Source organism: Enoplosus armatus, chromosome 2 (assembly GCF_043641665.1).
Source record: "Enoplosus armatus isolate fEnoArm2 chromosome 2, fEnoArm2.hap1, whole genome shotgun sequence".
NCBI lineage: Eukaryota > Metazoa > Chordata > Actinopteri > Centrarchiformes > Enoplosidae > Enoplosus > Enoplosus armatus.
The window spans coordinates 10,632,296-10,644,008 of NC_092181.1; the positions used below are offsets into that span (position 1 = coordinate 10,632,296).

Genomic DNA, 11,713 nt, shown 5'->3' on the forward strand with positions numbered 1-11,713 from the left:
TGAGCTCTGATCCATTTCTCAAAACTGAGCTCAAAGATCGAGAAATGGAGTACTCGATAGAATCTCTAAAGCTCTCTCTAAAATGAACAGAATCTGTGTTAATAAGTGAGCTTTTAATTAGAGGTGTATTTTCTTTTACCTTTGGACAGAGCCACTTCAACTGTTTTCCTTGTTTCCAGTCTTTGTGCTAAACTAAGCTAACAATACATATTTACCATACAGACATGAGATTGGTATCAAACGTCTCATTTGACTCATGGCGAGAAAGAGTACAGAATTTTGAATAACATACCGATTTATGTCAAGAGTTCCAGCTCTCATTGGGCCTCATGGAGGAAGCTATATACGAAAAAATGTTATGTTATTTTTGTTCGCCCATTGATTTCTGGGATTCACCAGTGTCTTAAATTTGCTCTTCTCTTAGGCTCTTACCAAGATAAGAAAAAAAATCTCCTTCTCACAGTCCACAAACTGTTTGTCCAACGTACAAAGTTACGTGGTCCAAGTTTTAAATTTGAGGAACATAAAAAAACTACCACTACCACTACTGTGGTACTGTGTTCCACGTCTTCTTGACGTGAGTCAACATGGAACAACATGGCATCTTGGTTCTCCTCAGCTTTTATTTTATGTAGCCTTCTCTTTGCTCTCTTTTTCTTGCCTGTTACTCCCCCTGAATCCCTTGTCCTCCTCCATTTCCTCCCTCCTATTTCCTTCCATCCTTTCCCCATCCCTACTCTCCATCAATCTCCATCTCTATTCCCAAGCTGCTCCCTCAATCTTTTTCTCCTCTTCTTTTATCTCCACTACCTCCCCTATTCCCCCTTCCATCCTCTGCTCATCTTCTTCCAGAAAAAGAGAGAGAGAAAGAAATCCTTAATAATATTTTACCACTTCCTGGTTCTCACTCAATGGCGGTACATTATCGACTTTTCATAAGTGACTGCTGTTTAATGGAGGCATTCAGAGAGTCTTGATGGCATTAGAGTGAAGGTAGCTATGATTGAATTAGTGTGAAATGTTATCTCCTGGATATGGCTTGTGGTGTGTATTCGGATGTCGATACTGATACATAGGGCTCATAGTAGCCTTTTATACAAAATGAGATCTGCTCCACTGGTCAACCTTTGACATGATGGATGTAATGCAGTTGAATCATTATGTATTTATCGTAGAATTGATCAGCTACACTACACTGGTTGTGTAAGGGAAGACGTGCTCCTATGTCTTAAAATGATACTAATGGGATATTTCGATCATTTCGATTTAAAGCTATGTATCAGTATGTTAGCGATACGTCCAGCTTACAGTTTGATCCAGCTAGGATATTGGGTTGATTTTATTATTCTAATGTTTTGAGCAAAAACTGAATGAAAACAATTGTGTCTTAGTTAGTGGTGTCTAAATTGTGTCCTAGAAGCAGGGGAAACAGCTAGCCTAGCTATAAAACTATAAAGCTATAAAGCGAAAAATACACCTTCCAACCACTCCAAAGCATTTTCAATTGAACAACTCCTTTAAACTCTAAGCTCCAACTTTACTCCCAGTAGTTACTAAACACCAACCTCCGGGTCGGAAAAGTGAAGTCAATGCGGAAGTGCCTTAAACCTGCATTCTTTCTAATGGCCAGGAGGGGGGTGACTCCACAAAAAGCTGTCCAATTGTATAGAAGTCCATGAAAAAATGCCCCTACTTCTCACTTGATTTATTGCCTCAGAAAACATTTTCCTCATGAGTTTATGGTCTCAATCGCTAGTTTCAGTCTTCTTCAATACAACATGATGTTCATTTTGTAAATTATGGTTCCATTTAGAGTAAAACAGACAATCAAGCAGGGTATGCTTTAGGGCGTGGCTGCCTTGTGATTGACAAGTCGCTACCACGGCAACCTGTCAATCAGGATAGAGGCGTTCGGCTGTACTAAAAGACACCCTAAGAGTTGGCTGTTCAAGTACATTTACAAGCTAACTTTGTTAACAGCGACTTCGCATGGCGTAGCCAGGAGCCAGGTGCAGTCAGGTTGCCATAGGTAGGTAGGCGTGCAAAGTGTCCTTGGGTTCTCGTCCACATATGGTCACATCTGGTTCCAAAAAACCAAGATGGCCACGGCCAAAATGCCAGACGTCATGGTGGCTACGTTCACCTCTTTTATACAGTCTATGGTAGTTACACATCATTATTGCAGTACCAAATTACATCGAAAAAATATCAATTTTAATACCTCTTAAAGCAGATTTTACAATTACACAGCTTTGACTGGAATTCGTCCTACTTTTAGTCAATACTCTTACATTTGATTACTGTATTACTTGATTGACTGTAAACCCAGCATGCCGCACACAAAAATCTTGGCCATGAACGTCCATGGTGCGCTGAGCAGAAGGAGGGAGGGAGACCTCGAGGAGTCATTTAGATAATCGAGGGGGGAACCAGAGTCAGAGATAAACAAGAGAGAGAGAGAGGGAAGAAGAAAGAGACTGGCAGAATGGCTGAAGAGAGAGGACAAAGCGAGAGAGAGAGAGAGAGAGAGAGAAAGCTGTTTACTTGTTGACTAGTTGGTCAACATGATACATGAAGTCTGAAGTTACAGGAAGAGAGCATCAGCTGAAGGCTGGGGTCACTGAGCTACAGGGATTCCTGTGTTTTCAAAGACAGCTTGACCTATTCCACGAAGAAGAAGAGGTACAACCCTTGGATGTCTGGATACTGCTCTCACTGCTGGACCTGAAATATTGATTTCTTTTCTTTTTTTTCCCCCAACACAAAATGATGTCAGCCACATTTGGGGACAGCATAATCCACACATAGAGGAATTTTTTTAGATTTCTGTAATTTGTTTTATATTTCTTCAAATCGTATTGCATCACAGAAAATACACAAAACAAAGAGTTTTTGTATTTACTTACACACACTGTAGGGATGTGGTCTTGTATAACAGACTTCTTCACCTATGAAACCACCAAGTCGGTGGTAGTGAAGAGCTGGACCATCGGCATCATTAACCGCGTTGTCCAACTCCTCATCATCACTTACTTCATCGGGTGAGTATTTCCCTTCATTCTGGTATATTTTTAGAATTACATAGTATTTATTGTGGTTGGGTTGAATGAAACACTAGCAGCTGCCAGTTACAGTACAATGTATTTTATACTTTTATATTTAATGTAATGGATTAGGTATTGATTATTTTATCAGACCCTGATTAATTGACAATTAACTACTAATTACAAAGCAATCAATGTAATATGACATGATAGGAGAAGTTTAAAATTAAAATGTAACGTGTTTTAAAGCTAAAAGTGCTGTCATATTATATTATCATTTTATTACAGTAAAGGTTTTTATCATAGGTGTTATTACAACAATGTGAATGCTTTAAATATTACATTCATTCAAATATTAAACCTATTCATTTATCACTGGCAACAAGATTGAAGTGTTTGAAGTGATTGAAGTTAGTCATCCAAATCATGATTAGTGTGTATTGCAGGGGTCAGGGTTACCCTAACTCAGTTATGTATTCAAATTAGGATTCATTTAAGTAAAAGATCAGGTTGGCATATACAATATACACACAATTTCCTTCTGTTCTATAGATATGTAAAGGTGTATAAAACTTGCTGTCAGTCAAATATGCTTTTGAGTCTCTTACTGTACTTTTTACATTTTCCCACAAACTGTAATTTTTCACAATAATTGTATCTTTGTCCACGATATGTGTTTTCTTTTGGAAACATCTCGATTTACAATTTTGTTTAAGCACTTCTCTGATATAGGTAGTGACAAAATTTAGTACCAGTATCACACACACTCACACACACACACACACAAAAAAAAATAAAACAGTAAACAATGGTTAGCTTCCACTTGTGGTTTTATATTATTAACCAAATCATCAATTAAATACATTTTTAATTTGTTTGTTGATAAAAATCCATTAGGTATAGTTGTAGTCATTTGGTGTGTGTCTTCGTCTGCTCTCGGTAATCGCTAATCCGATTAGCAGCTCCTTTTCTGTTTTAATTGATTGTTGTTGATTGATTGGACGTTTCATCTTACAGTATTGAAGCAGCATGTGGAGAGCAAAGATCTCCCTCCCAAACATACCCCACTGACCCACAACCCCTCATGCAGTTTACGAGTTCTTGGTATCAAGGTGTGGACATTACTATAACTCACACTATGAGCCGTGTAACTGAAGATCCCCCATCAGCACGTTCACAAAACCACCAAAGCTCTCAATCTAACAAGCTAACTAGGTGCTGCTATTTTTACATTTTACGTCACTGCTCATTCAGTCCATAACAGTGTCAGACTAAAATGAGCAACGGAAAGTGGCATAAGCTTATAGCCTATTAGCTAATTCACCATGATAGACAGAATGATACATGAACAGGCTCCACTGCATCTTAGAATAAGGCCGGAGAGATGTAATACACAAGACCAGTTTTTGGTTATAACAATGTCTAAATGCTTGGCCCTACTGTACTGCACAGGCCGAAAATTTCAGTTTCAGTTCAATGTCACATTTTGTGTTGTTTGTGTGTGCTTCAGGTGGGTGTTTGTCTATGAGAAGGCCTACCAGGTGAGAGACACAGCTGTTGAATCCTCTGTGATGACCAAGGTCAAAGGTTTTGGAATCTACAATGACAAGGTCATGGATGTTGCAGACTATGTCACTCCTACACAGGTATGGACAGGTAGATGGATGGATGGACAGACAGATAGATGATTGACAGTAGGATACAGTAATGGTGATGTGCTACATTTGTTTTCACAGGGAGCTTCAGTCTTTTGCATCATCACTAAATTGATCACTACCGAGAACCAAGTCCAAGGATACTGCCCTGAGGTCAGCTACTGTCACTACCATTAATGCAATACTACTACTATTATTAGTGCCTCACTATTATTTATACTTCTTCCACCATTACAACTACTGTACAATAGCATTAAGGTGAATTCTGAAAAAGAAGTGTAGCATCTTTCCATTGACTTCCACCTCTAAAGTTTGAAAAAAAAACGTGACTGCTCGACTCTAAGAATCTCAGTCGACTGAGGGGTCTTCGACTGATGAGTCGAATCAAAATTCGGGGCATCAGGGAGCTTGTTGTTATCTCCTGTACCATAATCTATGGTGAGCACCAACAAAAATGCTACCATGAAAAGTATGGTACCGTAAAAAACATCAGGTCATGCTGCCAACAATCTGCAAGACCTTGGTGTCACCAAGAGGGTCATTTTCACCAGTATTTTGTAGTTTACCACACTTCAAGAAGGCCAACAGTGTGTTCTTCATCCAATCTCAACAGACTATGAGGGGTCTATGCTTCAGAGTCTGAAAAAGAATCGCTGGAGCAACAGGTAGTTGGCTCTTCTCTAACAGCCTTTCAGTTGACAACAGTGACATCAAACTGATGAACCGAATCTTCGACTTTCAGGGGGCAACCCTTGTATATGGTGTTATTGTGATATTATGTTGTTATCTCCTTTACCACGATCTATGTTGAGCACCAACAAAAATGCTACCATGAAAAGTATGGTACCGTAGAAAACATCAGGTCATGCTGCCAACAATCTGCAGAACCTTGGGGTCACCAAAAGGGCTCCCTTCTTCTCCAGTGTTTTGTAATTTGCCACACTTCAAACAAGCCCAACAGTGTGTTCTTCTCCCTGTCTCAACAGACAATGAGGGGTCTATGCTTCAGAGTCTGAAAGAGAATCACTGGAGCAACAGGTAGTTGGCTTATTGGACAGTAGGGGTGTCTCTGTTGACAGCAGTGACAATGAAGCCTGTCATATCCTGCCCAACAAAAACAAAGGTGCGACACCATCAATAATAATCCGCTTCATCAACAAAAGGAAAAGTATGTGCTCCTTAGACAAAGAAGGAAAGTAAAGGGGGCCGATGTGTACATCATTGAACACCTCACCAAGAAGCCAAGAAGCCAAGAAGCCTGGATATCAAGAAAACAGAACAAGATCTTGGACCGCAAGTTGCAAAGTTGAATGGATCGACACCAGAGGCAGCGAAAGTTCTCATTATCACGGATATCAACAAACTGAATAGGTTCGATGACTAAATGACCTGCGGGGACTATTGGATCATGGAGGTGGGATTATTCCGTGTACTATCACCACTGCTGATGGATATCTTGGAGATAACCACACTGACAATGACTAACAAATGGTCTTATTCCAGATTACTTTCCATGATCTCTTTAGAGTACATCTTCCTCACCTAAACCCAATCTTGATAGGTTGTTTCTACAGAATGTCTGAGAAAATTTGAACTTGACTCTCTTACTGTAACAAAATTAGAGGTGCACATGTGATGAACATAAAGTAAGTCGCTACCTGTGTCTATCTGCTGTTTGCTGCTGGGCAGGTAGTGTGCAGTGGGTTTATAAGAACCTTTTCACTGAAAACAGGGGCTTGCTGCTGATGGAAATGATACTGACGTGAGAAGTGAGACGGTTATTGCTATGAACGGTTATTGATCTAGTGTTATTATAAAAATAATTATTAATGCAGCTTTATTGTGTGTGTGTATGTGATTGTGCAATTACCCAGAGTGAGAAGAAGTATAATTGTGCCAAGGACAGCGACTGCATGAGGATCATCAACAAGCCAGGAGGTTATGGTGAGACCTTCTGTGTGTTATGTTGAGACCTTCTGTGTGTCTTTTTCTTCTTCTCATTTCTACTTATTTGATGAAAACAGTTTTATAATTATGACTATTATTACACTAATGCATACAGTGAATGTGTTGAATTAATACATTAGAACTGGTATTTATTTCTAACATTTATTTTTGCTTTTCAAGTTTGCATAAAGGCCTTTCTTTTCCTGCTCAGGAATTCTTACAGGGAAATGTGTTCCTTTCAATGCCACCACTAAGAGATGTGAGATAAAAGGATGGTGTCCTGCCGAGATTGACACCATCAAGACGTAAGACGATACTGTGCATGTGATTTTACAAGGCTTTGCTATCACTGTTGTGTACTGTTATACTAATGAAGAATATTGACATGAAACATTGAGAGAGAATAGGGATATCCTGATAGCAAAGTCATGATATGCCATTCAGTTCAGACACATGTCTGTGTTAGGGCAGTGCTCTTTAAAAACTCTTTAAAAGGGTCACTAATCTCGAGTAATATCTATCCATGCAGATCATTTTTGTTTTATTGATCCAGCTTTAGTCCAGTTTTTGTATATCTGAGAAGGCAGACCTCCACCCCAATACAGTGGAGTCAAACATTTGTATCCATTGGTAGAAATCTGAGCCTTACCACACCATGAAATCCAATGCTGTTTGTATGTCTATCTGTCTTTTCTCCTCTTCTGTGTTCCTCCCTACCCCTCTCTTTCAGTACGCCAATGATGGAAGTGGAGAATTTCACCATTTTCATTAAGAACAGCATCCGCTTCCCAACCTTCAACTACACCAAGTACGACAATTATGATTTGAAATAAGATGATGATGATGACACTGATAATGTCTGACATGTTGATATGACGATATGTCTGTATGTGTGCAGGGGGAACTTCCTTCCTACCATCACTGATGATTACATCAAACGATGTAACTTTGACATGATTAACAACACCTACTGCCCCATCTTTAGAGTGGGAGATGTGGTTCGCTATGCAAAGCAGAACTTCACTAAACTGGCAGACAAGGTAGAATCAAGACACCTTTTTTAAGGTTTCTCGGGCAAGTTTGAGTCATGTCCTTATAAGAACATTGCAAGCACTGGCAGATGATTTTCTGGTCTCTCAGTACCGACCATTACAAATATTTGTTACGTAATATAATATGTAATCATTCCTGCGCATTGGTCTAATATATGTGCAAGGTTATGTGGGTATACACTGCATTGCTTATAGCTGTCTCATTTGTTATTGTTCTGGGATTTTACCAGGGTAGAATTTGAGACATGTCTTGCGTGTCCCGACCTTAAGTCGCCATTTTTGTGACTTAACCCTGGTTTGCTGTGGTATAATAATATCACACTGTCTCCTGCATACAAACAAAATGTTACTTGACCATAACACAGGCAGCAGAACATTTCTTGCAAACATATTAGCCAGTACAAATTAGTTGCATGCAAGATCCTTGGAGCCAGTTCTATGTAACTCTCTCATTTATCTGTCAGGGAGGGGTGATTGGAATAAAGATCGGCTGGATATGTGATCTGGACAAGTCAGATGACCACTGTAACCCCTCATACTCATTCAACCGACTGGATGCCATGTCACAGAAGAACGCTGTCTCACCAGGCTACAATTTCAGGTATTTAGCTTCATGGTTGGACTGGTATGTTCCATACAGAGAACTCAACAACTACTGGCCAGATTGCCATGAAATTCATTGCAGATATTCAGGGATGGACCCCAGGAATGATTATTTTGGGGACACCATGACCTTTTCTCTTGGAACTTTTGACCAAAACTTCCACTTTACAGAAGAAATATAAGATTATCTAAAGGCAGATGGAGTTTACAGACATATGAGGATGAACCCTGAACCCTGATCTTTGAACTTTCCTCTAGTGCTAAAATAACTTTGTATTCAAGATATCAACAACACAAGGCCATATCAGTAGGAAGTTTACTGTGGATATTCATGGCTCCCAGAGAATTAATCATTTACATAGTTTAGACGTGGGTATTAGCTAGTTAGCTGTGCAGCTAGCATTCCTATTAGCTTAGCTGACTCTGCCCGGACTGGGATCCCGGAGCACCGGGGGAGCGTTGGTGTTCACCGCTATCTAAGGAGCTTTGGACCGTCGGGAGGAGGAGGTTTTCAGGCCTGGGCTCTGAGCCAAGTCTGGTGCAGAGTCAGCTAGCTAATAGGACCAGCTAACTGAGCTAAGTAGCTAACGGCAGCTACAGTTGCCAGTAGTTAGCGATTACTTTAGCAACAAGTAAAGCCATCAACCAAAAATGTACTTCTCAGTCGCAAATTGGTCCATAAGCTTAAAAGTGTTCTAAAAAAAGTTCTTTAATACAAAAATAGTGTGATGCGTCTGTGTGTGCAGGTTTGCCAAATACTTCAAGATGGAGAATGGGACGGACTACCGCACTCTGGTCAAAGCCTGTGCTATTAGGTTTGATGTTCTGGTCAATGGAAACGTGAGTATATAGCTTAGTGTGTGCCAGAGTTTGTCAGCCGCTCATTCTCAATCAATATAACAAGGTTTAATTGCGTCAATTCAGCAAGAATGAATATACTGAAGACATTTGTCTAGAGCTCTCAGTTAAGTATGTGTACTTGCAAAACATTATGAATAATGACACAGGGATGTGGATCTGTATGTAGTCATTTTGACATGGAACGTGAAAGCTTAGTTAAGTACTCAAATATATTTTATGGTTCCAGTTGCAGATGTTTTTATGCACAATGCTTCTGCATCTTTTTAAGCATTTTGTGTTACAAATTACTAGAGGTCTTAGCAGAATCATTTGTACAATACATCAAAGGTTAATTATCTTGGGAAAAACTTCAGGTCAGATAAACATGATCCAGGAAGCCGGAAGAAATCTATCGTTGTCAAGGGTGGTTAACAGTTGAATAGTCAGTTGGTGGATGATTTTTTTCTGTGCAAAGGAACAAGTCCAGGCCATGATGCAGGTGGGGTGGAGACTTGTGATTTAACAGTAGTTGTGATCAATGACGTTTGATTATCAGGCATCATCAACATTTTTGTATAAAACAGTTGGGGTCTTTCTGCATGGAGTTCGCATGTTCTCCCCATTTGTATGTGGGTTTTCCCGGCGTACTCTGGCTTCCTCCCACAGTTCAAAGTCATGCACGTCTGGTGAATTGGAAACTGTCTGCTAACAGGGGCACCTTCTTAAAAGAAACTCTTCATCTGCCACTATTTTCATCACAATGTAAACTTTGGAGATTTAGGAGAGATAGTGGAAAAGGGAATTAAATGAACAGAAAATGGAATTTCTTGCACAACTACATTTATAACGTGCTAGTGATGCCCACGAGACTGAAACTTATTGATATAAAACTACCGCTCTTCCTTTGTAGGCAGGGAAATTCAACATGATTCCTACACTCATCAACATGGTGGCAGCCTTCACATCAGTGGGAGTGGTGAGTTTTACTGGCATACTTGACACAACCAGTATTAAAGTTCATTATGTCATCGTTCATTTAGTAGTTTTGTGTTTTTTTCTTGCAGAACTGATAAACTGAGCCAAAAAATTACCCTTTAATCTCTGAGTTTTAAAACATGAATAGTGAGTTTCATCTCCACTCTTGCTTTGTTTAGTGCTTTATAAATGAAGGTTATTATCATTTTTACAATCATTGTTTTGCAGGGCACAGTGCTGTGTGACATCATACTGCTGAACTTCCTGAAAGGAGCGGAGCAGTACAAGGCTAAGAAATTTGAAGAGGTAAAATACTCCGTTCTTAAGATAATTGAGCACAATGTGATGCACGCTTCATTAGATTTTTCTCAGTCACTTTGGTACATTTCTCAGATCAGAATTGAAATTCTCAAAAGTACTTTTGAGTCACTTGTGCGCACCATAAAAGCAATTTCTCATTCTTTTGAACAAATTGAACTGCTCTGGCACAGTCATGCAAATTATTATGTTCAATGGTCTGCTGTTTCCTACATTATCAATTCTTGTGTCGTGTTGATCAAAATGTATTATACTGAGTCTTACCCCCGAAAAGTCGTTACATGCAAAATGGTTCATGCATTTCTATATTTCTTTTGTAAACGTGTCCTGAATTGATGAATCTTGAATTGGGTGACGCGTTCTCCAAAATAGCCCAGAGGTGCATCTCATGAACCTTCAATTGGCAGGCACATACAGACAGATGTCACATGTAATCATTTGATCGATTGTTATATAAAAATAGTGATTTATGAAGCTTTAACTGCCAAAATGTCAGTATATTAACTGAAAAAGCAGCATGTGTTTAAGCTTCTAAATAAGGTGTCGGGTGGTAGAATTTTCCTAAGCTATACTTGTATGCAGTTAAGACATTAAAATCACCAACACTGTGGAGGAGGCTTTGACAGATGACAATATGCGTCTTAATATATTAAAGAGCAAAACATCTCTCTCTCTCCCTCTCACATACTGTAGGTGTCAGACAACCCACTGGATCAAAGCAATGGGCTGTACCGCTCCCAGCTGTCACTCAGACATCACGAGACCATCATGAGGTCCAGTGACTCAGGGGCATTTTCTATTGAACATTACAGTTAAATGGACAGGAATAACAAGCCAATGGTCGGGGAGCAGTGGACTGAGGAAGACAGATGTGGGTTGGGTTTCTCTAGAAATGTTAAAGTTTTATTCATTTTAGTGGGCCCCTTTTTATAAAATACAGTACCTTAACATTACCCAAAGGTTTATGCCAATGTCTTGAATTGTTGCTGTTCCCCTTAAATATTTCGAAACAGTTACAGACAATAACAAACGAATATATATGAAATCAAAAAAGCATGAGTGTCTTTGCATGGTGACACGGTCATGGTGTTTCAAAAGGGAATTAAACCTGAAAAAATATTTCATGTGAGCTCTCTTTGCCTGTTTTTGCACCTTGCGTTGAAACTACTGCAATGCACGACAACTACATTATCGAGACCATTGTGACGAGAAACCATGAACAGACAATGCTTTTGTGATGAAGGACTGAACCACAATCACATCAGGGGTTAGGGTCTTC

The 11,713-nt window shown here is 39.5% G+C and overlaps 1 protein-coding gene across 1 annotated transcript; it reads left to right on the forward strand.

The window, feature by feature from the left end:
• Positions 1-2,919: 2,919 nt before the first annotated feature.
• Positions 2,920-11,250, forward strand: p2rx3b (purinergic receptor P2X, ligand-gated ion channel, 3b). The gene is made up of 12 exons (XM_070922096.1): positions 2,920-3,041; positions 4,555-4,690; positions 4,781-4,852; positions 6,574-6,643; positions 6,858-6,951; positions 7,377-7,454; positions 7,545-7,686; positions 8,163-8,299; positions 9,048-9,141; positions 10,052-10,117; positions 10,345-10,422; positions 11,128-11,250. The coding sequence occupies exons 1-12, from the start codon at positions 2,920-2,922 to the stop codon at positions 11,248-11,250; spliced, it is 1,212 nt and encodes a 403-aa protein (XP_070778197.1).
• The last annotated feature ends 463 nt before the right edge of the window (positions 11,251-11,713 follow it).

Coding starts and splice junctions, on each gene's coding strand:
- p2rx3b (XM_070922096.1), top strand. CDS start 2,920: ATGTGGTCTTGTATAACAGACTTCTTCACCTATGAAACCACCAAGTCG. Junction 4,691..4,780: donor ACTATGTCACTCCTACACAG/GTATGGACAGGT, acceptor TTGTTTTCACAG/GGAGCTTCAGTCTTTTGCAT. Junction 4,853..6,573: donor TCCAAGGATACTGCCCTGAG/GTCAGCTACTGT, acceptor GCAATTACCCAG/AGTGAGAAGAAGTATAATTG.